A 27,152-nucleotide genomic window follows, 5' to 3' on the forward strand; every position below is an offset into this window, starting at 1 on the left:
GGTATCTTAGACCAGCATTATCTCAAAGTCAGCAGCTTTAGGGTATGCAGACTCCCAGCACCTTGCCTGGGGATTTTGGGGAGTTAAAAAAATGTCGCCTTAATCTATGCAGAGATTCCGGGAGCTGGTTCTTCAACTGTCCTGGCCTCCTGGCGTTTATGGCTTTTTAAACTGGCAGCCATGTTCCGTGTCAATAGGGCAAACACTGTTCATGCTGTGAAGCCCATGCCAGCAAACCTTCTAGACAAGCCTCTTAGCTTCTTTTGTCTCATAAGGCTGTTTAAGAAGCACCCTGCTCTCGAGAGTGCTCCAAACATTTTCACAGGGTTCTGCCAGGCACAGGAAGATGAGATGTCAAGAATCGGCAGCCATTGACCTATGCTCATATTGTACTTTGCACTACATTTTAATTGAAGAAAGCAGCACAGCCCTGTTTTGTAACATGCCCTGAGGAGAGTTTCGTGAAAATGTGGAATGTTCTTTAGAAAGCATCCGGTTATAAACATTTCCTATACCCAGTTATATAGCAAGTTCAAAACATTTTCATACGGCAGTGAAACCAACACTTGTAAAAGGAAACACCCCAAACAGCTTAAAATTTTAGCTAAAGATTTTTTATTATTACTTTTATACAATTGTGAAGTACATATTTCTTTTGGCATTAGCAGGCCATCTGCTAATCTTTCTGAAATGGTTCCTTCTGGGTGTAGAAATTGAAATCTTGGCTGATTTTTAAATTAAAATAGGAAAACAGAGTTAACATTACTTTTGGTGGCAATGTGGAGGGTATAAAATTTGAATTACAGACTTTTAAGGATTATAATTCCAGACAAGCTACAGTTAGCTGTAATCAATGAATTCACCTACTTCACTCAACTGCAATGTTGCACAGATGCGGCAAACTATTCTGTACATAAAGATGAAATTTACACAAAGTTAAGAGGTTCAAGGTATGAAAGACCTGTGCAGGCATCCTTTCGAACCAGATCTTCCTTCAACAATAACTTCAGGTAGCTGGAGCACATGTAGCCAACCCAAATATATCTTAACTCCAGCACCACAGTCACACTGACAGCCTTGCAATGTCTGTAAATAAATATTATGTGGTTACAAACCACACAATACAAATGGAAAGGAAAATACCTGAAAGCAACTACGATTTCCCCTGCAGCAGTCAGTAGAAAAATTATTCTCTTCTGAAAGAAAAACACTCAGAAAAAGACACCTGAATAACCCAAAAGATATCCTACGATTAGTCAATAAAACAACATCCTATATCATTTTTACTGGTTCTTATAATTCATGTCCAGCCCCAACAGGACTCTTAGGTCAAATGTCCACTCCTTTGGTCCTCTCTATTTCTATGGGGAGAGTACAAGCATCTCCATGCTGCAAAAAACTATGCCAGAGCAAAGTTTTTCTTCCTTATGCCCCTACAGTTCAAATAAATCTTCAGTAATGGGTGTAGTCTAAATCTCAACACTCATAAGGGGAAAAAAAGTTAATTTCAGGAGGAAAGGGAAAGAAAAAATCCAGGTGTATCAGATTGTTTTTAAAAGCATTTATGTTTCTGTTTCAAGTCAAAACTTACACTATTACCAGAATGCTCCTGTTTCAATCAAAACAAATTCAGTTTTTCTTGTTTAGCCACTGGGATGCTTCTTCCCACTTTCTATAATAAATTAGGGTCTACTAGAGTACAAATCAAATATGAAAGAGCTGTCACATTTTTTTTAAAGAGACAGTGCAAAATAAAAAGCCAAGATGGGCATAGCTTGTGTACAGCATACAACATCAAAAATACATACAAAACAATTAAAGGAAAACAATCACCCAGGTCAAGTTTTCTGCCAAATATCGAATATAATCCTATGGAACTGAACCAGGATGCTGCCTTCTAGCACAATGGAAATTATGTATTTTGAACTCTAGTTAAAGATGCTGAATGAATTCATTGTGACGTTCACACATTGAACTGACCCTGTAATAACACAGCCTACTGATTCTTGAGTCAGAATTAAAATGTTTTCCTACAAAAATCACAGATAATCATCAGCAGGGACATTAGCCTCTCCAGTCTAGACTATAGAAACTGTTCAAGAAGAGTAATCTGTCACACGGTAAGTAGAGTTATCTGGCATAGTGGTCAAAATTTACTACATGGAATGTATTAGCAAAATACAGTACATGCAAGGTTGGTTTTTTTTTTCCTATAAAAAAAATAATCTGAAAATGAGTTAGGAGCAGGACTGAAAAATTTTTCATAGCAAGCTTGAGTGAATAAAGGATGATCATCTTGGAAATAAAGGAAGAACAGCAGATACCTGCACTGGGTCACCTTGTCTCTGTAGGCACCTTAACAGGAACCAGTTAAGGGCTTCTTATATCACTCTTGCTTGACCTTGCTAAAGACAACTTTTGAGTTTACATCATACCAATTTCATCTATGTTACAGATTTATTAGTCACTTCAATTCAAGTAGATTCTGTCTGCGCTGAGTCATTAAAAGCGCCAAATCTTAGCATTTAAGTGGGCTTCTAGCATACTAAGCTGGATCCAGCATAGGAAGCTCAAATTAGTTAACGACCAGTTGGGTTCCACCAGGTGGCTCACGTTGATTTCTGTCGGTAGTGAAGGGTCAAATCACCCCCACTTTTCCATATGAAATGCTTCACGGTTCGAAGGTCCATATTTGGATCCAAAACCTGTCATATAAAATAATAAGTCAGATTTAAATATACCCCAGGTGAAGAAGTATGCCCCTTGTTCTTGACTTTGTCGTAAGCCTGCAACTTTCTCTTCTGAGAGCTAATTGCAAGCTCCAGAACCACGCTCAAAATAAGGACAGATCATCCTTGACGTATGATCACAATTGAGCCCAAAATTTCTGTTGCTAAGTGAAACATTTGTTAAGTGAGTTATGTCCCATGATACAGCCTTTCTTGACACAGTTGCTATGTGAATCAGTAGTTAAGTTAGTGACATGGTGGTTACATGAATTTGGCTTCTCCATTGACTTTGCTTGTCGGAAGGTTACAAAAGGCAATCACATGACCCCACCCGTCAGTTGCCAAGGGCCTGAATTTTGATCATGTGACCATGTGGATGTCGCAATGGTCACAAGTATGAAAATTGGCCATGTCATTTTTTTCAGTACCTTTGTAACTGAATGGTCACTAAATAAACTCTTGTAAGTGGAGGACTACCTATAACTCAGTTTATCTTGTGGACTAGAAGCATAGATCTCCAGATCAGTTATATCAGATGGCTGGATTTGTTCCCTTCACAATGTGACCCCTTTGTGAAGAAAGCAGTGCCATTTCAAGGCTGGCTTGTTACCCAAGGAAACTTTGCCCTTAGAGAGAAGTCTTTCTCCTTATCCATGGATTCCAGAGAAAATAAAGTTTTTTTTTTATTCAAAGTCATATCCATCCACTTAGTGGTTGAGAAAACTGATTGAGGAGGAGCCTTGCCATTAAACATAAAGTTTCTCAACCGTGGCCAGTTAAAGACGTGTAGATTTCAGCTTCAATTTCCCCACCCGGCATCTTAAAATGGTTAGATGAATTGATTTAATGGACTATTTTTTTCATTCTTTGGGGTTGGGGTTTGGAAGCAGCTGCTGAATCAATACCGTTTCCCTGAAAATAAGACCCAACTGGAAAATAAGCCCTAGCAAGATTTTTCAGAATGCTCGTAATATAAGCCCTACCCAAAAAATAAGCCCCGGTTAAGACTGTCAGCTAGACGGACGCATTGGAAACTGTATTTTCCCCAAAATAAGATCTAACCGGAAAATAAGCCCTAATGAGTCTTTTGGAACAAAAATTAGTAGAAGACCCAGTCTTATTTTCGGGGAAACATGGTACCCAAACCTGAATACAATTATACTTTTGTCATGTATGTAGCTGACAAAACTCCAGATGTACAGGACCATTTTTGAACATTTACCCCAGAACATTTCCCGATTCTGGGAGTTGAGGTCCATACATCTTCAACCGTCCACGGGTGAGAAACACTGATTTAGGCTTTCCCCACTTGCAGTCCACCCCTTCTTTTTCTAGGATGAGCCTCAGAGCTGCCTACCTGGTCTTGACACAAGAGTTCGATCTTCTCCTCTGCTAAGACTGCGATGTCTTCCTCTTTTTCTTGTTCCCCGGTTTTGTCATTATTGGAAGAGCTTGTCGTCTGGGACTCGTTGTCGAGGTTTATTATTTTTTCATAAACGTGCTCCATCACCTTCCTGACTTGCAACATGTCACTGGCTGAGAGCCGATCCCTAGGGACAAAATGGAAATCGGTGTTGAGCTGACAAGCTGGTTTTTCCATACTCTAGGAAACATTTTTATTCTCTGCTGAATACTTACTTCTTTAATGTTTTTGCTCCGGAAGAGGAGTGAGGTTGGAGGTAGAAAGGAATTTTATTAAATTTTGGCATGTTTTTCTGTAAAATTAAAGCAAAAGCAGAAATCAGTCCATGTTCTTTCAATCTTATAAGAAGTAGACTTATGTAGTTCATATACAGGTAGTCCTCGGCTTACAACAGTTCATTTAGTGACCGTTGAAAGTTAAACGGTCCTGAAAAATGTGACTTATGATGACTGTTTTTCATAGTTATGACTTTTGTAGTATTCCTATGATCATGTGATCAAAATTTAGATGTTTAGCTACTGGCTCATATTTATGACATTTGCAGTGTCCTGGGGTCATGTGATCCCCTTTTACGTCCTGACAAGCAAAGTCAACGGGGAATCCAGATTCAGTTAAAAATCTGGTTACTAACTTATCAACTAAAGTGATCAACCCCTTTGGCAAGAAAGGTCTTAAAATGGGGCAAAACTTACTTAACAAATGTCTCACTTAACAACAGAAATTTGGGGCTCAATTGTGGTTGTAAGTTGAGCACTACCTGTAGAATGGGATTCAGAACATATCTGATACACACAGAACATGCTCACAGTCCTTGATTTGTGAATAGGCACTTAGTGACTATTCGAAGTGATGATGGGCCTACTTTTGGAGCAGAAGTGGTATTCAGCAGATTCTGACCAATTCTGGAGAACCGGTAGTGGAGATTTTGAGTAGTTCGGAGAACCGGCAACTACCACCTCTGACTGGAGATTTTACAGTATCCTTTTTCCTGCCCCGCCCATCAAGCCACACCCACAGAATCGGTAGCAAAAAAAATTGAATCCCACCACTGTTCTGGACTACTTATAACCTGGATTCAAAGTTCCAGTTCTTGTGACCCCCTAACCCCATGGTCACACAATCATTTTTTACACTACAAAATGTTTACAGTCCTGTGCAGTATCCCGCAGGCATGTGACTTCATTTTACGTGGATTTTGCTGAAAACTGGCACTTCTGGCCCATAGCAAAACTTTGGTTCACTTAACCACAGATTTGCTTAAAGACCGCTGCAAAATCAGACTGATCACATGACCAAGCTGTTCATGTCACGGCTTATGACGAATGAGCAGGCTCCATTACAGTTGTAAGTCAACGACTATCTACATCTGATACAGATTTAGCTGCATTTCGTTAGAAACTAAATTTCAGCTTAGGCACAAGAATTCAGGCTGAGGCTCAATTTTCTTTTCTGGTCATATCATTTCCCTCAGATTCCAGGAACATCAAATATTCTCCCAGGATTTTCAAAGATTTCTCTTAAGTGGGCATGAGAAAAAGTTAAAATAATATTTAATAATTATTAATTTCTAATAATTATAATTTCTAACTTGGGTGCACCTATCTCAGCATCCATTTATAACAGGGTGAAGCAGTTTTAACATTCCTCAGTAATTTTAATCCCAGGGCGAATGGCTAATGGCAAGGATTTGTAAGAAATATAGCCACAAAGAGGCTGCAGAAGATCAGAATGTTTATTCCATCTTCATTATAATGGCACCTGACGCATACTGTAATTAATGGCTTCAACCAGTAACATTTTCAGAAAGAAAATAAAGTTATTCCAAACCCTCTTGGTTTCTCGGCCCACTTACGTCCACGGTGATGTCAATTACCCATTGTGGCACAGTTTCATTAAGAAGCATGGATTCAGTTTCACCACCAGAATCTCGGCATAGCAACCTGTAGGGAAAGAGTTTGAAAAAGAAAGTATGAGATGCCACACTGAAGGACCACATGACTACAGGTAGTTCTTGACTTGAGACCACAATTGAATTGTGTGTGTGTGTGTGTGTATGTGTGGAGAAGTTATGTTGCCAAGCGAGACAGTTATTAAGTGAGCTTTGCCCTATTTAGTCGCCTTTCTTGCCACGGTTGTTAAGTGAATCACTGCAGTGGTTAAATTAGTAACCCAGTTGTTAAAGGAATCCGGCTTCCTCATTTGCTTGTCAGAAGGTTGCAAAAGAGAGTCACGTGACTCTAGGATGCGGCAGCTGTCATGAACCAATTACCAAGCACCTAAGTATTGATCCCATGTCCACGGGGAAGCTGTGAACAATGGCCACAAGTCACTTTTTTCAGTGCGATTATAACTTTGAATGGCCACTTTGAATGCTTAAGTCAAGGACTACCTGTATGTTATCTACCAAAGGCCGGCCCTCTTCAGCAGCTTCAACTCTAGTGGCTTGATGAAAAAGCTCCTCCCAACACCTCCTCCTCCGCCCCACCCTCTGGCTTCTTTGGCAGAATTTCAGTACCTAAACAAAGTGCGTCCTCCAGCCTCCCCAAAAATAACTGGTGTGTGTGGCGGCACTTGGAAGTACCCGTTTCCTTTTTGTAGTCTGTTCTCCTGTTCACCATTCACTGTTACCAGATGGGCAAGGAAGAAGACACGTTGTTATTAAGACCACACAACTGAATTCAAGACAAAAGCATGACTTGTTATTGCAACGAAATCTAGCTTTATGTATAATTAAAATATTAAATCTAAGATGATTAGGGGAATGAAGGCTCAAACATAATGAAGAACGGCTGCAGGATTTGGGTAGGTCTACTCTGATGAAAGGAAGGACTGTGGGGGGCGACATGACAGCAGTGTGTCAATCTGTCCCACCGCGTCAGGCTCCTAGGACATTGTTTTAAACCAAGAGTGTAACTTTACTGAAGATTCCACGCAGGTACAGAAGTAGAAAAGCCAGTTCTAATGATTTCATGTGAAAATGGCATAGGAAAAAATCCCCCCGAACCTCCCATTGTCCATTATCATCCACCAACCATTTGCACTCTCTTTGTTTTGGGAACCGTCTGTCTGCCTCAGACTTCCCCAGCTGGTGACCTTAATGGGCCTCTGTCTCAGGCTTATTTTATGGAAATAAATGTAGCACGTATCATTCCAGGCGCCAACGTCTCTCTGCTCTCTGGGAAGGAGCTCCTCCTTTCTAGAACTCCAGGCTACTTTCCATTTCATTTAGATAAGTAAATACTGTAGGAATGCATCATTCCAATTTTTAGTAGGGTAGGAGGCATCCCCCATCTTCCTAAAAATTAGTAGGATAATTATAGATAAATAGAACCTGTGCTTGTCTATGTCCAACTTCTCCATTCAGTCATATCTGACTTTTGGCCCACAGAATCATCAAGAGTCCGACGTGACTGAATGGATAACGTCATCACTGTCATCATCGTCATCCCCTGTACAAGCAAAAGCTCTTCGGGGATCCTCCATTAAAAGCAAGATTGGGTCCAGAGAGCAAAAAGTTTAAGAACACTACCCTAGATCAAGGATCCTAACCTGTAACCAATCCGCGGCCTGTTACCACCTGGTCCGCGCAAGTGAGCAAAGCTTCATCTGCACATGTGCGGGATCTAGGTAACATGCAAAACCCACCCACCCACCCCCAGTCTGTCAGGGTCCCCAATCAGAAACCAGTTCTGTGGAAAACTATTTCTTCTAGTTTAGTGTGCAAAAGGTTGGGGATTGCGGCCTTAGGTGATATTGTCCCATAGTGGTTCAATTTTTTTTTTAAAGCCAGTCCAAGATATATATTTTACCTTCTAACTATGTTAGGAATATCTATCTATCTATGTATGTATGTATGTATGTATGTATGTATGTATGTATATATGTATGTATGTGTTTGTGTGTATGTATGTAGTATGTATCAAATTTATATACCGCCCATCCTGCCATCACTTTAGGAAGAACAGGCACTGATCCGCATGGGTTATTTTATAAAATAATACATCAGGGCTTTCTGTAAGCCCAGGAAGCCCAAATGCCAGCTTGAAATACCGACCAGAAATGTGCCAGTCCCTCAGTGGGGAAGAAAGAGGTGCTCACCATGATTCATCTCATTTTCTTCTTCATCCATGGGATTGATGTGGGTTCTAGGCCAGTATTCTAACAGAGCCTGCAGCAGAAGTCCCCCGAGGTTCACTGTATAGTGCAATACAAAGGAAATAAAAAGGCATGACTAATTATAAACAATTCAGGGCCGTACTGCTATTAGTCACAGATGCTTGAACAAAAATATGCGGTGTTCGTTGAAGGGCGCAATCCGCCCCAGCTATATCAACCTCTGGGATTTTTCAAAAGCAGACCTGCTGTCCCACAGAATGCAGGCCTCGACTTACGACCACAATTGAGTCCAATATTTCTCTGGCTAAGTGAGCTTTGCCCCATTTTACGACCCTTCTTGCCTCTGTTGCTAAGTAAATCACTGCAGTTGTTCAGTTAATCACAGGCTGTTAAATGAATCTGGCTTCCCCATGGACTTTGCTTGCCAGAAGGTCGCAAAAGGGGATTGCATGACCCCCCAGGGACACTTCAACTATCATAAATATGAGGCAGTTGCCAAGAGGCTGAATTTTCTGTACCACAGGGGTGGTGCAAGGGTTGTAAGTGTGAAAATTTGTTCTAAGTCCCCTTTTTCAGTGCTCCTGTAACTTCGAATAGTCAATGAACTTTTGTAAATTGAGAACTAATTGTAGCTACTAAAACATTCAGTTCCTCGACATCTCCAAGCTGCCATCTAAAGTAGTTTTGCCACGTAAGCCTTAATCTTATTCTTATTACTGTACAAAGGTAAAAAGTTTAAACTGTTTAAAAGTTTGGAATATTGTTTCCAAACTATTAAAAAAATATCCATCAAGTTTGTTCCAGTTCAGAGATTGAGTCCTGAAAACTGAATTGAGTTGTAAGACCAATTCCAGTATAATCAGCCAACACAAACAAGAAGCCTAAATTCAGGGCAAAAACATTATATTAAAACAACACACTCACATTTTGGATCAGATCCATCTGGACTGCTAAACCCAGCATCTTTGGCTGAGACCCAAGCTGCAAAGCAGTCACTCTCATCTAAAGTGATAGTTAACATCTGCCAAAAAAAACCAAAGCACATTAGGTGGTACTGCTTTATTGGTATTCAAACATAGAAAACCCTAATGAGCACATCTAATTTGACAGGAATTATAAGCAAAGAACAATGTAATTTCTTCATTACATTATAGATCTATTTTAACCTGAATAGGATACAGAATAAAAATTATGTTGACTTCTAGATTTCCCTATTACTTTTCACTAAAGTCCAAAGAAATATTTTTTGAATTAAAATTGCTATTCTGGCTACAAAATCAAAGTGTGTATACAGTAAATGATTTTTCTTGTTCTGATACATGTGATGGGACATTTTAGTTCCTGGAAATAAGGAATTTTTTTTCTTATCTATTTTGCTTCATGCTCCATGTATGCTCCATTATGTGTTTTGAGCTTAAAAAATTACACAGGCAGATATCAGAAGTCGGAGACAAAGAGATATTATGACCTATAATGATTCCTATTTGATATACTTGCTGGGTTACTGAGTGTTATTTTAAATCTCACAGCACATTGTCTGAATAAAATATGGGAAAGGAAGCCACGACTATTACCCCGAGCTCTATAGCAACTGCCTGGAATAATTAAATAGCAAAGCAGCATACATCATCTCATCTGAAATGGTTACTATTATTAAAAATGTGCCTTACCCCAGTTTTTAAGTCCACTGAAAACCAATTAGGTACATAAACCATTTTAAATCTTTTCTTAATTTCTTCTTCAAAGTCCATTTTTCCAAGGTCTTCTACTTTACATGCCTACATAATGAGAAAGCCAAACAAATCTAACAGATTACCATATACATACACGGTACGTAGCTTACTATAAGTATGTAGTATAATATATACTATAGTAATTTATACACTAATATAAAATATTAATTTACTCCCAATGGAGCAGTTGACTCAAAGTTGGCTAATTTTCTATTTAATCCACCACAATGTTTCACAAAACTGAAAGGAGCTCTTAGGACAGCTCACTGTAAGTCAGAGGTGTCTAACTTTGGCAGCTTCAAAACAGGTGGACTTCAACTTCCAAAATTCTCCAACCAGCATGCTGTAAAAAAAATGCCTTACCAGGAATCTTTCTCAAAAAAACAAAAACAAAAAAAAACCCCCTGTTACAGCTGGGTAAGTTGTTACAAGTAATTATAAGTACTGGTTGCAAAAGCAACTGCATGGTTATGTTTTTTAAATAAGCACATAGACATTACAGAGGGTGGTGAGCACAGCACAAAACATTGTGGACTGTCCCCTGATACTACTAGATGACCTCGCTAGGGCTCGCTGCCTTAGAAGAGTGAGGAAAATTCTCAGAGACAACTCATACCCCAGTCAGCACTTCTTCACTCTCCTGCCATCGGGTAGGAGTTAGAGCAGCATAGCCAGCCGCACCAACAGGCTGAAGAACAGTTTCTACCCGTGGGCTGTCAGATTTCTGAACAGAAAATAACTTCATGTCAACAGAGTATGAAAGATTTGTGGGGCCGGCACGTTGTGCAACAAGGTCACATAGTGTAATAACATTAGGACTGGGTCAGGGATTTCTATCCCCACTGTGAGTTGTGTTGGGGGGGCAGGGGTTGCACGAAGGGAGGCTCAGCCAATCTCATTGTACACATGTTCTACTCTTGACAATAAAGGTAATAACAATAACAATAATAAAAATAATAATAATACCACCACCACCTTTTAGGCAAAGGAGTAATGTTTATATCTGGAAATGGCTCTTAAGAACCAGTCAGAAATAACAAGTCGCAAGTTTGGCAATTTAAAATATCATGAGTGCTACAGGAACTCCAGCCTCAATTAGACAGATACTGCCAACTTGTTTTATGTTCTAAAGAAGAGGTGGGGAACTATGGCCCCTTTATGATTTGTGGACTTCAACTCCCAGAATTCCTGAGCCAGCCATGCTCAGGGGTTGAAGTCCACAAGTCATAAAGGGGCCATAGTTCCTATTCCTGTTCTAAGGGATTAAAAGGGCAAGGAACGAGGAAAGGAGGAGGTTTTTAAATGCCAAAATCACATACATTAAACTACTAGTTCCACTGACCTTCAGTACATCCCAATATGCCACATTGTTGTTTGTATCTTTGGTTAGTATATGTCGCTTGTCATTGAGAATGTGGCACTGAATGATACTTGCACCACCTAAGAAAGAGACCACAAAAGTGAATCCTATAATCCATGCCAATTTGACATACAGAAAACATACAGAAAATATGGCATTTTCCAGTAAGAAAAACTCGGGGTACAAATTACATTTTTTTCATCTTACATTCCCTTGTAATGTTCTGATACCACAGAAAGAAAGCATGGCAGGGTTGCTTCAAAAGGTTTGATGTTTCCATCACGTGAAACATAGAGTCAAGATTCCTGACTTTTTCCATTTAAAAAGGAAAAAAAATTATTTAGAAAATTTATCCGCCCGACCCACTCACGTTGACCCTGGGCAACTTATACCAATAAAACCGCAATACAACACCCAATCAATCCCCAGACCCCTGGTGACAACAATCAGAACAATGGGTTCCATATCATTCAAGGATCCCCAGCCTGCTAGCGAAACCAATCTTATCTCTGATAGCGTTCCAAGGGAAGGCGCCACCACGGTGAAGGCCCTTCTCCTTGATCTCACTAGATCAGGGATGCCAAACTCGCGTCGTCATGGTGGCATCACATGACCTATTGGGACTTTTCCCCCCTTCACTGAACTGGGCGTTGGCATAGCCAGCGTGTGACACATCTGGCCCACAGGCCGCGAGTTTGACAGCCCTGCATTAGATGGACCTCCTTAAGAGAGGGGATATATAGCATCCCTGCCTCCCTTCTCTGGTGGCTCAGGTAAATGTGACCAGAAAAAGACCATCTTTCAATAGTCGAACAACTGTATAAAATGATCTGGCTAAAAGCTCTTGCAAATCATTATCTCAGAGAGCTCTGGAATGGAGTATCTTGATTTTTCCACCTCCTTTTCCAGGAGTTCATAAGTGGGGTCTCCACTTATGAACTTCAACTCCCAGAATTCCTCAACCAGCCATGCTGGCTAGGGAATTCTGGGAGTTGACGTTCACAAGACTTAAAATTGCCAAGTTTGAAGACCCTTACTTTATATAACAAAGAGAGTTAAGAGGGGGCAATATTAGGGTACTTTCTTACTCCTCCCCCCCTTGGGCTGTTTACTTACCAACTGCTGAACTCCAGAACATCACAGTGCCCAAAATGATACCCAAACTAATTTTGTAGCATATACTATTTATCAGTGGTGGGATTCAAATATTTTTGCCACCGGTTCGGTGGATGTGGCTTGGTAGGCCCGCTTTGCATGCATGCACGCACACTTTGAGGCGTTTGTGCAGGCACAGAGGTGTACTAACTCACCTCCTGCAAGCCTGCACTCTCCTGGTCGCTTCAGCAGCAGCTGCCGCGGAGCACTCTTCTGTGCCGCACAAAGCAGCTGCGCTTCAAAAGCAGAGGATAAGAATGAGAATGCCGGTGAATATGGGAGCCAAGGCGGGCGGGTGGGCCCGACAGCAGAGAGGCGGAGAGAACTGGTTCAGTCTCTGCTGCTCATCACTGCTACCGGCCAGGCAGAACCGGGCCCAACCGGTAGAATACCACCACTGCTATTTATCTGTATCCCTGCCTGCATTAAATTAAGAGTTCGGGGGGAAAAATCCGAGATAATCACCTCACCTTTGATAACTTGATCTGGTTGTGTACACAGGGGTGTGATTGGGTTAGAACAGTCATTGTCATAATCACCTGATGCTCTAAAGTTGTGAATTCCTTTCAAATTCTGAAAAAGAAAGTGGAGGGAAAGGATAAGCTGGGTGGGGGAGAATCCTTTAAGTAAATTACCCAGTAGGAGCATGTATTTCTATATTTTTTTCTATTCCTACAAGGAATTGACAGGGTCAATTTACAACTCTTCATTTGGTGACAGTCTGAAGTACATCGACACTGAAAAAGTGAGTTGTGACTGTTTTTCACGATTACTACAATTGCAATGTCTCTACGGTGACATAATCAAAATTCAGACGCTTGGCAACTGACTCATATTTATGACGGTCATAGTGTCCCTGGGTCATGTGAGCCCCTTTTGTGACTTTTAGACAACTAAAGTCAATGGAGAAGCCAAATTCTCTTAAATAGCATTTCTTACAACTTTACAACTGCGTTTCACTTAACTGTGGCAAGAAAGGTCATAAAATGGGGCAAAACTTAATAACTGTCTTGCTTAACAATGGAAATTTGGGGTTCAACTGTGGTCTAAGTTGAGGCCTACCTATAATTTACCTGAGACTCACAAACCAACCTTCCCCTTTAATAAACCTTACGACAGCATATAATTCAATCAAAATGAATAATGTATCAGAGGGAACTTAATTATTCTCAATCCTGATTAATATTTTTTTTCCCTTGGAGCAAATGAATATTCAAACAGCATTTAGTCACAGGACTGAGTGACAAATGAAGATGTACATTTTAAAAACATAGATTAAAACACGATTGCAATGCAGTTCATACCCATTTATTCACAGAAGACTTTGTTGTTGCAACCCACAGTGCTGGGGGAGGATCGGCAGATCGATCAAGTTCCATCTAAATGAGAAAGGAAAATCCGTATCTTAGAATGGAAACTGCTCATGAGCATTTCCTTAGGATATGATGCACGCAAAAGCCCAATGCAGAGTTAAGAAGATAGAGAAGACTGCAATTTAGCTTTATGTTCTTTTCACAGGAAGTTCTTCTCTCTTAGGTATCATAGGGAAACAATGCACAAAGAGGGAAAGATTATTCGAGTTGAACCTGACACACTGCCGACTTGAGTGTACCAAGTAGCATTCTTGGCAAAGATATGGGACATATTTTGTCACTGCCTTTTCTTCTTAGCCTAAAGCAGAGGTGGGGAACTATGGCCCTTTTTTGGACCTCAGAATTCCTGAGACAGCATGGCTGGCTCAGGAATTCTGGGAGCTGAAGTCCACAAGTCATAACGGAGCCATAGTTGCTTTATTTCTATTATGTTTTGTGAAAACCCAATAAAACTTTTTTTAAAAAAACAACAACAGATGACATGTATTTCAAGTATGAAAGGAAGAGTGATAACTTGTCTGTATGAAAATCCAATTTAAAAGTTTTGTGATTAGTTTCATTATTTATTATTAAACACATGAGAACATTGCAGAAGGAAACATATATACACAACGTGTGTAATTATAAACAAAACTTTTATGGGGGTATAGCAGTGACCTCGTAACTGGATGTCTGATTCAGCTAACCAGGCAATTGCCTCTGGTGTTGCTTCCTGCAGAGTTTCCTGCGAAAGGCAATCATTTCATTAATAGTAAAGGCCACATATAAGTCAATACAGATACAAAATACAACAGTAAGAAGGGTAAAATTATACTATGTATCTCTCCAACAATCATCGGGACAGTCAGAAGAGTGCCAAAGAATGAAAAGATGTTTAGTTCTCCAATCCTGAAGAAGATCTTTAGAGAAATAGTACCTTAAGAACTGGTGCCTTTTCTTCGCAAATAAGCACACGGATATCAGGATTTCGTAAATCTGTACAATATATCTTTCTGTCTCTTCCACCCGAATAAACATGAGTGAAAGCTTCATTGACTTGAAGTGCCCATACGCCTTCATCATGGACTCTGTACGTAGCTATACACCTCTGCTGACCAAGTGACCAGAGTCGGATAGTTCCATCGGAACTGCCAGAAAGACACTGCAAGAATGAGAGTTTTTAAAAAATGCTACAATACCCAATTTTAAGCACAAAGCCACAGAAAAAAAGCAATCTTTTGACCAACGGAATGCAATGGAGGTGCTTGATGATATTTCAATTGTTTCTCAACTTCGGTGAGTTAAAGAAGCATGAACTTCAACACAAATTCCTCAGCTAGCCTGACTAGCAACAAAGGGAGTTGAAATTCACCTATCTTAAACTGTCAAGATTGTGAAACACTAAATGGTTAAAAAATGGTTAAAAAACTATATTTACTATATTACTTTTGTTATTAAAACGAAATACTCATCCATAGTTTGACCCATTCATGTTTGACACGACTTAAAATGCCAGTCTTGTTTATTGGCTCTGTAAAAAATACTTATAACGCATAAGTGTTAAATATGAAATGCAATTCAGGATACTCAGAGACAAGATTTATGATATATAGTGGATTTAAATATAATTTTTGCTTAAGTAATTGGAACTATGTTACTGAAGTAAGTCTAATTGGATGAAGAAGATATTATAACATGAAAGCCAAGGAACTGATGGAAGTACATTAAAAACGTACCTGTGTACCATCTTTGTTCAGTAGCAAAGCTTTAACATTGTCTGTGTGTCCTTTGAGTTTCATAAGTTTTGCACAAGTTCTTGGGTCCCACACCCTTAAAACCTGTTAGAAAAATAAAATTGGCACCACTTCTTTAATGGTATTGTTCATATATTCTCATATTGCTTGAAATTAGGTTTTCAAAAACTACTCACATTAATATTAATACAATGAGATGCTACCAATTTCAAAACCTTTAAGGCTTAGATCTTTTAGAAAAGCAATATTTACTCTGGAGAGCTGTCGGCCTGATTTTTTTTTTTAAGTAAATGGTTCTCTGTTATAGTTTTATGTATCTATATATCATTCCCACCCAACCAAATCAGCCAAATTATTTATGTCAGTGTAACACCGCTTGGTTTGGTGGAGAGATTGAAATGACAAGGAGAAAACAAAAACTTATGAAGAACAAAAATTCTAGAATAAGCTTTGTTCTTGACATAGGCTGAATTATAAAACTGTACCAGGAGTTTCCCAACCAGCTAGGGAATTCTGGGAGTTGAAGTCCATGCATCTTAAAAGTTGCTGAAGTTGCGACACTCTTATGGTAAACCATGTATTTCAGCCTGTGAACATCTCAAACTTTTTTTCTCTCCACTCTATCCTGAAATTCTAGAAACTGAGCTGATGCCTGCAGCTTACAAAATACTGTTCTGCTGTTATGGTCTCATTCCAATGATGGACCAGATCAGTAGTCTATTTAACTGAGTCAAATGCAATCCTTGCATAGCATGGGTATAGCAAGCCTAGGGTTATCAGAAATAAGAAATTGTTTAAATTTAAATTTATTTAAAGAATATACAGTACATGCCACTACTCCAAAACTATAAAATTGGAATCCTTCTATTAAAAGTATCTGCTCCTTTATGGGTTTTTTCTCCTGATAAGACAGAAACTTAGTCATACATGTCTGAAGAGGGTTCCTTATAGTTTGCCTCATTAACTCAGTGCATTAGATCAACAAGAAAATCCAAATTGATTTACAGGTAGTCTTCAACTTACGTTCACTATTTGGCCCAAAATTTCTGCTGCTAAATGAGGCATTTATGGATTTTTCCCCCCCATTTTATGACTTTTCTTGCCACAGTTGTTAAGTGAACTCGCTACAGTTGTTAAGTTAGTAACCTGGTTGTTAACTGAACTTGGCTTCCCCATTGACTTTGCTTGTCAGGAAGTCACAAAAGGTGATCACATGACCCCGGGACACTGCAACTGCCATAAGTACATGCGAGTTGCCAAGTATCTGAACTTTGATCGTGTGACCATGGGGATGCTGCAATAGTCATAAGTGCAAAAAATGGTCATAAATAATTCTTTAAGCGCTATTGTTAACTTCAAACAGTCACTAAATGAACTAGTTTAATTCAAGGATTATTGTATTACCGGTAGCATGGAGATCTTAAAATTAACCACCTCTACCATAAGATGGACGGCTTTTCTTTTTCTACTGCAGGAAAGGGCTCCTGAATTTGTTTCATAGCTGCGCACAAACTCTTATTCGTAATCCTTTTAGCAATTCATTTCATCCTGTGGGGATAAGCTATCTAAATTGTGATTACCTTTTCAGTGGACCCGGATACAATTACTGTTCCCATCTGATTCATAGCAAGACTGTAGATTGAGTCTTTGTTCCCACTGAGGGAAGAAGCTGTTGGATAGAAAACACAATATTATTTGAGAGAAAGCACTTCCGGAAGTTGGAGGGTGGGGGGGAAAAACCACAGACTTAGGAAATTACATAACAAATAGCCTAACATCAATGGGAAGACACTGGAAAAAATAATCAATCTGTGAACATTTAAAAACAAATAAATTTAGAACTAGTAGCCAGCATGAGTTTGTTAAAAATAGATCATGACAAACATTTTTTATTTCATACTTTGATAAAATTAGTAGACCAGCAAAACGCTGTGGACATAGTACTGTGTATTTAGACCTCAGCAAGGCATTTGACAAAGTAGACCACAACCTACTTCTTGGTAAACTAGAACAATGTTGGATAGACAGCATCACCATCAGTTTTGTTTTTCTGGATGACAAACTGTACTCAGTGAGGAGTCCTTAAAGGGTACTACATCTACATTGAGGGAAGTAAGCAGGGGGTACCACAAGGTCCTGTCTTAGGCCCAGTACTCTTCCACATCTTCATATAGATGAGGGAATAGAAGGGGAACTCATCAAATTTGCAGATGACACTAAGCTGGCAGAAATAGCCAACACCCCAGAAGACAAGCTCAGGATCCAAAAATAACTTGACAGACCTGGAACAATGAGCCCTATCCAACAAAATGAAATTTAAGGTGGAGAAAAGCAAGGTTTTGCAGAAAAAACCAAAGGCACAAGTCCAAATTAGGTGAAACCTGACTCAAAAATAGTAACTGTGAGAGGGACCTTGGAGTCCTAGTGGACGATCCTTAAGCATGAATCAGCAGTGTGTGGCGGCAGCCAAAAAAGTTAATACAATCCTTGATTGTATAAACAGAGGCATAGAATCAAAATCACGTGAAGTATTAGTACCACTTTATAAAGCCTTAGTAAGACCACACCTGGAATACTGCATCGAGTGTTGGTCACCTCATTACAAAAAAGAGGTTGAGACTTTGGAAAAAGTGCAAAGAACAACTAAGATGATTAAAGGCCTGGAGACTATAACATACGAGGAACGATTGCAGGATTTGGGTTTGGCTAGTCTAAAAGAAAGAAGGACTAGGGAGGACAGGACAGCAGTATTTTAGCATTTGAGAGGCTGCCCCAAAGAGGAGGGGGTCAATTTATTTTCCAAAGCACTTGAAGTCAGGGCAAGAAACAATGGATGGAAACTAATCAAGAAAAGAAGCAACCTGGAATTAAGGAGAAACTTCCTAATAATGAGGACCATTAACCAGTGGAACAGCTGGCCTCCAGAAGTTGTGGGTGCTTCAACACTGGAGGTTTTTAAGACGAGATTGGACAGTCACTTGTCTGAAATGGTGTAGGGTCACTGGCTTGAGCAGGGGGGTGGAGTAGAAGACCTCCAAGGTCTCTTCCAGCTCTATTCTGAGTGATTGATATGATGCCAATCTAACATTATATTGCATTGTTTTCAAAGAGAATGCCATCAACCAGGTTTTTGAAGGAACAGCAACTCTTCCCCAGAAACCCCAATAGATAACTGTGCTATCACTGAAGATAAATGCAAGGGGACTATTACATATTAAAATGTTATTTCAAGATTGTATCAATTTTTAGGGATTCAGTGCAGAGACCATCCTGATATTATTTTCTGAAGGACACACGGTCAATTCTATGGGCATTTTAGATTGAATTATTTGATAATCACAGCATGTTTTGTATTAGGAGTTTCCAAACTTGGCAACTTTTAAGACTTGTGGACTTCAATTCCCAGAATTCCCCAGCCAGCATAGGAAAGTTGCCAAGTTTGGAGTCCCCTATCATACACAAACCAGCATGGGTTTATTTCTAGATACTTACTTGTGACAGTATTGTTCGAGGCAGTCAGTGCAGTTAGTGTATTTACATCCCAGAGGAATATTTGTCTGTCCAACCCAGCAGATGCTACCAATTCTTTGTCTTTTGCATAAGCCAAAGCTTTCACATAATCCTAAAACAAACAGAGACATGTGGCAAATAGAACTAAGTAACTAGGATACTGATACGGCATCACAAGTATTGCTTATTGCATTTTTTTGTACTTTACCTTATGGGTTCTTAGGGTTGACATGCAAAACCCTTTATGTGCGTTCCATACTTTAACAGTAGTATCAGATGAAGCCGATATCACTATAAAGATAAAATGAACCGTTTGTCTTGATGACAAGTAATAAGAAAAATCTGTTTACCATTAAAACACAGAATCATACGACTGATAACTGCTCAGAAGCATATACAAGAGTTAAATAACAGATGGATGTTTTTGGAACTTTATCTCTGGAGAAATTCAGCAGCTGTTTGTTTTTGCTTAATATTGTCAATATAAGGAAAACATTTCTATTGTTTCAGAAATTCCTAATTCATAAAATATTTTATTTTCTGATGCTTTATGCCACTTGGCAATCTTATTTTAAATTTTTGCAGTTTTATTTGTCAGGTATATTAACATTAGTTGATAATGGCTTCTACTGTTTATTAAATATTACTATATAAATTTGAATTTTACATAACTGCTATAAATTGAAACAGGGCCTATGAACACAGAAAGAAAAATTATGCAATTACCAAACACTGAGATAACTGACACACATCATTCTATTTCATCATAAAATATTCAGAAAGTTACTTACAGGTTTTACCATTGCAACACAGTACAATATCATTCACCCAGTCCGTATGATGTTCCATTGATGCTATATAGGGGTCTTGCTGGAATTAAAAACGATGTTTTGCGTTTTAATCCTATATCATAAGAATTCTCTTGAGGCAGTTATGACAAGAGGCAGTTTCATCTATATTTCAGAATTACTGTTAGTAATCAGTGCATCAAATTGCCAACAACTTTAGTATCCAGTTTAATTATTTCAGCTACATATTAATCCAGGGTATAGGTATAGGATTGCGACTATTTGAAGAACATTTTGGGAAGTGGCATTTTTACTGTCAGTCAGTCCTATGATTCACTGGCACTTTTTCTAGCCCTTCCCTTAGTGAAAGGGCTAGCTAAATAAAAAATAACAGAAGAGACGACCATGCCATGTTTTCCCAAAAATAAGACCTGGTCTTATTTTCTTTTGGGCACCAAAATAAGCACCAGGTCTTATTTTCGGGGGATGTCTTACCTGCTTACCTTAGGACAGCTACAGCCAGGCCTCCCATTCCCCGACACCTGTCACACTGCTGCCCAACTTCTGTGGCCACTGGCGGTCAGATGCCATGTGGCTTGTTGTGCCAGTGCTGATGCTCACGCAGGAGGCTGCGTTGCGCCATTGTGTGTGAGAGCATTGGCACTGGTGTAATGCACCACACAGCGTCCTGCCAGGAGCCACGACACTGGTGCAACGTGTCATGTGGCATCCGGCTGCAAGTATCCACAAAAATCAAACAGTAGTGTGACAGGTGTCGGGGCCTGGGAGCCTGGCTGCAGCGGTCCTAAAGTAAGCAGAGCACATAGGCTGATTTTTACTCATGCGCCTCACCCCATCTCATACAACCAGGTAGTGGGAGGGGCTTAACTAGGGCTTAGTTTTGGGGTTGGGCTTATATTGGGCACAGACGTGAAAATTGGGTTGGGCTTGTTTTCAGGGTAGGTCATATTTTCGGGGGGAACCATCCATGTAAGATTAATTGTTGGGAGTCATGTTAGGAGCCAAGTCTGGCTGAAAAGAGGAGCACAGGCAATGATTTTGTTTCAGCGCAAGTTAGGTTGGCCTTACTGAATGGATTCAGGCTAAGATATGGTTAAATCATGGTTACTTCAAATCGCAGATTAAAATTTGCCATTCTTTTTGTAGATCAGATAACTGAAAATTCTGAGAAGCTCTCAAATTAAAAAAAATACTCAAAAAGTAAGCAAAAATAAGGAAAGTGTGATACTAGCTAAGACAATTCCAAACCTATTCTTAAATGATGTAAACTATTTTGGCTAGATAATTTGACTATAGGCCTAAAAGTGAAAGCATATATATGTAAAGTACATTCTGTGCTTAATTTACCTTGTGTTGGTTTACACTCCATATCCTGATGATTGAATCTCGACCTGCAGTAAAAAGCCTGTTCAACGCTGGATCCAGCTGTAGTGCATTTACCCCATTGCGATTATATTTCTCCACCTCATCTCTAATTACATAAGAGACCTAAAATAATTGGTATAAATCCAACAGAAGTATTAAGAAACTATAAAGCAGAAACATCATTCTGTTCAATCATGCTCAAAAATATCTCATTTTCATTTAAAATAATGAATTCCAAAACAACTAATGTCTTATTAGGAATGAAAAAATTCACAAATTCAGGAATGGAGCATTCCAGATAATTTTGGAATATTCCATTCCTTTTTGTTATACTGAATTGTCTCAGCATAATTTAGCAGGGTAACAAAGAAACAAAATTAAAATTTTGGCACCTCAAGCTGTATTGTTTCAAGCATTCCAGATTGCCCCAATCACTGAAACTGGAGTTTTGTAACTTGAGCTTGTTTATTTATTTATTTTAAATCTAGATTAGCCAGCAGGAACAATAATTAAGATGTACCTTCCAGGTTATGCATTTTTATGATAAATGGACATCTTGAGTTTATTCTAAACAAAAAGGCCCAGAGTGTTTTATCAAACTCACATGATCTCTAAATACTTTAATTCATCTTTCAATATTCAACATTCAGCTGTTTCTAACAAGACCTCGAAAATGCTCAGGCGCATTTTTCTGCTCTAAATTTCTCATGTCGTTAGAGTCCTATGATCTCTGAAGGAAAAAGCACCTGCAACAGAGAGGATCTGCTCCTAGATATTTATTTTACTTTATTTATTAAAAATATTATATCGTTGTCCAACTCACTCTTAGTGACCCTGGGTGGCTTAAAAAGAAGAAAACCCTGCACAAAACCCAATAATGTCCCATAAGCCCTGGCAACAACAATCAAACAAGCTGCATGTTGGGCTCTATATCATATTGGGAGCCTCCAGACCTATTGGCTATACCATGTCTTCAGAGCCCCATGAAGTGTCTAAGTAGTGGCAATCTAATTACTATAAATCCATCTCTTTTAATCCACATTTTCATGCTAATTCCCTACAATTAGATTTTCTTTCTTACAAAGGAATTTCAGTTCACACAACTTTAAAGAATTTTTATCACTTTAAAAAAAAAATCATTTCTACAAACGTTGGTGTTCTCATGTCATGCCATGCCGTATCTACAGACACAGTCCCCTTTGTGTAAGACAATATAGTCTTATTATAGAATGACAGCACTAAAGATTCATTAATATCTGTAATAACCAAACAAATATGAGATATTTCACAATTTCACCTGATTTCCTAAATCTGAGACATGATACTATTTTGTTTTGTAGATATAATTATGAATATAACAGTTTACTGCATCATATGACAACAAGCAATTAATCCTATTTCTTCCAGTATTCTGAGAACAACAAAACAGATTGCGAGAAGAAAAATAATCAGCAATATGAAATGTTCTGGCTACTGAAAAGATATCTCAGGGTCATATGACCACTTTAGGATTATTAGGAGAGTGTTTTAAATGCATTCTGCATTATCTGCAGCTTTGCTGAGCAATTGATTCTGTCTTGCTACATTCTCAATACTCTTTCTCCTCCAGCAGGTGCAAACAGGGGCATGCATACATTTATGTTCTTTGCAGGACATTTACTGTGATGGAATATTGTATTTCCAAGAAGGAGCTACATTCCACAGGGCAAAGGGACGTGAAATTTAGAATGTTTGGTACATCTTTAATGATACAAACTGTTGCTTTAATTTGGAAAGATTTTTGCTCATAGGTAGGAATATACTGTTGGAAGGAAAATCCATCTGGTTCAGTTCCAAGCTGAGAGAAAAACGCTGAAAACAACATGGAGGCTGGTTGGAAAGAAAGTTTATTGAACAGAACCACAAAGACAGTGTGCAGTTCTGGGTCAGCTGAACAACTGGACTGGTTTTACATGGGCTTTTTATACAGTATTTACAACATTTTGCAATTTGGAGGCTTGCCTTGTGTGTTATTATGTGATTGGTTTTACCTGTTTCACCAAGGCTTCCTTAATTCTAATCCTGTCAGGCATGGGTAATTGATTTTATCCTGTTATCTATTGCCTCTAGCCTGAGTTAATGTTTCAGCTTTTCTCAATGTCCTGTCCTTTATCCTATTATCCTGGAGCTGACGTTCTTTGTCTTGTGAATAGGTTGGCCCAATCTTGTTTAATGGGCACAAAATATCTCCTGGGGGCTATTAAACACTGAGTCTGCTTTCTGTCTTTAAGAGCATGTTTCTCCATTTTTCTCCCTTTGGGGAAATATAATATTCTGCCTTTTTTAATGTTTCCCAAAATATTTAATTCTTCTGGGGTGGGGGGATGGGGTTCCCACAACACCATGTGTTTTTCATGGGTCTTGGGTCTTAAGATTTACATTGTTAGAAGATCCAGATAAACAATACTTATTCCAAATGTACTCCACTATTAAAAAAAACAGTTATACAGATAGTCCTCAACTTACAACAGTTCATTTATTGACCTTCAATGGAACTGAAAAAGTGAGTTATGGCTGTTTTTCACATTTATGATCATTGCAATGTCTTCATGGTCACGTGATCAAAATCCAGACATTTGGCAACTAACTCACATTTATGATGGTTGCAGTGTTCCAGGGTCAAGTGATCATTTTTTGAGACCTTCTGACAAGCAAAGTCAATGGAGAAGCCAAAATCACTTAACAATCATGTTATTAACTGCAATGATTCATTTAACAACAGTGGCAATAAAGGTGGCAATAAACCTTTATCATAAAATGGGTCAAAACTCACTTAAGAAATGTTTTACTTAGAAACAGAAATTTTGGACTTGCAATCGTAAATTGAGGACTATCTGTACTCAAAACTGGCATGAGAAACACACTGATGCAGCAAAAGCTAAGTTATTTTTTTTACCCTTCACACAGGAAAAAAAAAAAGCTATTCGAAATGATTTTGAGAGAATAGGAAAAGGATGGAGAATTGGAAAAGCTGACAACTGGTACTTTTAAAGCTCTAGCACACAATCACTTAAAAGCATTGGGACTGGCTTAGGATAGTGCCCCCAGGAGAGAAAAGCTAGGGTTGCTGAACTTAAGTTACTAATGGATGTAATAAAATGATATCAAAGATAGAGTGAAGCCTATTCTGGGTTTAATATACCCAGCTTCAGATTATAATCTTTTGGGTATTTTTTACTGGAAGAAAATTGATTCATTAAAACCCAAAGTAGTATATATAAAACCCGCAAGAATCCAGATTGCAAGTGGGGAGACTCAATATTCCACTTTTTGTTTTCTGTAAAGCAGGCTCAGAACACAAGGTCCCTCACCGAGTTTCAAGGTGAAATGGAGAGCCTCCCCAGTCCTTATCTGGAACTTTTCTTCCTGACCCACCCCAACTCTCATATTAGATCTGTGACATCATTATTTGAAGAGGGGGTCAACATATTTTCCAAGGCACCCAGAGGCCAGACAAGGAATAATGGATGGAAACTGAACAAGGAGAGATTCAATCTGGAAATAAGGAGGAAATTTTCTGACAGTGAGATCAACCAACCCATGGAATGTGGGAGCTTCATCACTGGAAGCTTTCAAGTGGACTGTCATCTGTCAGAAATGGTGTAGGGTTGGGGGGGGGGGTCGGACTAGATGACCTACAAGGTTCCCCCCCACTTTATCATTTTGTTCTGAATTTTTTAGCCGCCCAACTCCAGTGGACTTCTGGGCAGCGAAGTAGGCCACCCAATTCAGGGGTAGATAGGACTTGGGGGTTATTGTTGTTTTTTACAGCGTGGGCCGAGGAAGAGTGGTGTGTCAGGGGGGAAATAAAAGGCCACACGCCACCTCTCACAGCGGAAAACTGTTACGGCTCCGAGCAACGCAGGAAGCCGAACAATCTTTCCACCTCCCCCAACGTGACACCCGCCAGATCTCGGGTGGGGCAAGCCCCATAATCCTCGGCCGCAGGGCCGAGAGGTAATACAAGGCGAATCCCCACACAGGAGGGAGGCGAGGGGGAGAAAGCCGCCTGTCCACTCCGCCCTTCGCCTGTTGTTCTGCTCGACGAGCCACCACGCCGCTCGATCGTTCGTCGCTTCGATCAGCTTAGCTCGGCCACGATGGTCTTCCCCTCACCCTCCCTTCAGCTTCTATTCCCGCCCGGGCGCCCCTTTCGCCTCCTTCACCTGCACTTTCCGCCGCCCCGCTGTATTCTGTCGGTGATGAGTCGCCATCTTACATGTTGACACTCTGTGGTCATATCCGAGGGAAGATTTTAAAAACCGCCCGGAAGTCCCACCTCTAAGAGGCGGGGACTGTTGTCTCCTTTTTTTAACTCAGGCACTGAGGCGGGACTGAGTAGAAAAATGGGCGTTACGCGCGGGTGTGTTTTGCGAGGTTGCTATAGCACCGGTTATTGTGAAACCGTGCTCGAGATTGTTTTTCATCTCGCGAGATTTGGAGGCGGCTGCGGCGGGAGGGCGCGGTGCTTCGGGTCCACTGCACTCCGTCATCACAATTGAGATAAGCTCCGCCTTCCGGTCGTTTCGGGCCGCATTTGCCGCCATTTCAATTTTTCGCCCTTTTGACCCCTTTTCGTCTTCTCACCCCTCAATATATGTAACCGTAATTTCAGACGAATTAATATTCAAAATGTTTTTTAAAAATACAATGTCTTCTGTAATGAGGAAATAAGTAGTACTCATCAGCTAAAGAAAATTCCAGAAAAAGTTAAACCAGACTTCAAAATCGTGTCTGTATAAATACCGCCTGCTAATCTTTGGCTTACTTTGTCATGAAGTAATACTTGGATTACAGAGGTCAACTATTCAGACTCTACCCAGACAGATGGCAGCTCACGTTTTACTAGCTATCTTCAGTAGACTTCACACTCTTCCTCTGCCCCCACATAAGGCCTCTGGGTTCCCTTCATTGGGGCTGCTTGCAGACTTGATACATTTGGTTGGATTTGCTTGTCTTGTCCATCGGGACTTCCAACTGTTTCATCTACTGAAAGTCCTGTGAAAAAACATGGGACCTGTGGACAGGGAGGCCTTAATGCAAGGCAGTTGTTGCCTTCTCAGTCCAAACTATGATTCAAAGCCCAGTCACAATGTGAGCCAGTTTGGTTTGGTGGTTAAGGTACCATTGGACAGCAGGAGTTCAATTTCTGCCTTAGGCATAAAAGTCGAGTGATTCTGGGCCAATCACCAGGAGATGGTGAGTTCTAGTCCTGCCTTAGGCATTGTTGAAAGGTGTCAAAATGCCTTTCTTTCAGGATTCGATTTTCCCGCTGGGAGAGCTCCGGCGCAAGGATACGGACAACTGCTTGAAAGCTGGATCTTTTTATTTTTCAGGAAGGCAGAGAACAGCGAGAAGTCTGTGTTCCTGGGCTAGCTAGTTTCTTATGGTAAGTCCCTGGTTTTTTAATACCCTTTTCCCTTTGTAAGTTTAATACCCTTACTCCCTTTGTAAGTTGATTTTGTGTGAGTGTTTGTATTTGTGCCTAATGTTTCAAATTCTGTTTGAGTTTGTCTTTATTCCTGCCAAAGGGCAAACTCCGCAGGGTTTGTATTATTGGTTTTCTGTAATCTCTTTTAGCTTTAAGATAGTTTTTCGTATTTGTTCTGTGGCAATCTCCTGTCTGTCCCTTTTATCATTTATATTTTGTGTCTTTTGTCTGTTTGTTTTGCTTATTTGGTATGTCCTGTGTTTGTAACGGTTTTCTAAATTATCTTTTGTTTCCTTTTCCTATCTGTCTAGTTTTCTTAATTACTTAGGCTTTTGTCTATAGGGATTCTTTAATACTTTTTATTTGATTCCTTTTC

General features: G+C 39.6%; 1 protein-coding gene across 1 annotated transcript; it reads right to left on the bottom strand.

Annotated features, from left to right (window-relative positions):
- Nucleotides 1-598: 598 nt before the first annotated feature.
- WDR48 (WD repeat domain 48) lies at nucleotides 599-25,577 on the bottom strand. The gene is made up of 19 exons (XM_026678919.2): nucleotides 25,512-25,577; nucleotides 21,289-21,429; nucleotides 19,924-20,002; nucleotides 19,341-19,423; nucleotides 19,115-19,244; nucleotides 17,203-17,291; nucleotides 15,605-15,706; nucleotides 14,806-15,030; nucleotides 13,821-13,895; nucleotides 12,987-13,089; nucleotides 11,344-11,441; nucleotides 9,939-10,046; nucleotides 9,193-9,289; nucleotides 8,251-8,346; nucleotides 6,668-6,773; nucleotides 6,005-6,092; nucleotides 4,368-4,444; nucleotides 4,087-4,279; nucleotides 599-2,705 (listed from the first exon to the last, which is right to left on the bottom strand). The coding sequence occupies exons 1-19, from the start codon at nucleotides 25,557-25,559 to the stop codon at nucleotides 2,610-2,612; spliced, it is 2,034 nt and encodes a 677-aa protein (XP_026534704.1). The 5' UTR covers nucleotides 25,560-25,577; the 3' UTR covers nucleotides 599-2,609.
- Nucleotides 25,578-27,152: the final 1,575 nt, after the last annotated feature.

The sequence above is a fragment of the Notechis scutatus genome, chromosome Z, assembly GCF_049901735.1.
Source record: "Notechis scutatus isolate UNSWTSFEM ecotype Mainland chromosome Z, rNotScu1.2, whole genome shotgun sequence".
Lineage (NCBI taxonomy): Eukaryota > Metazoa > Chordata > Lepidosauria > Squamata > Elapidae > Notechis > Notechis scutatus.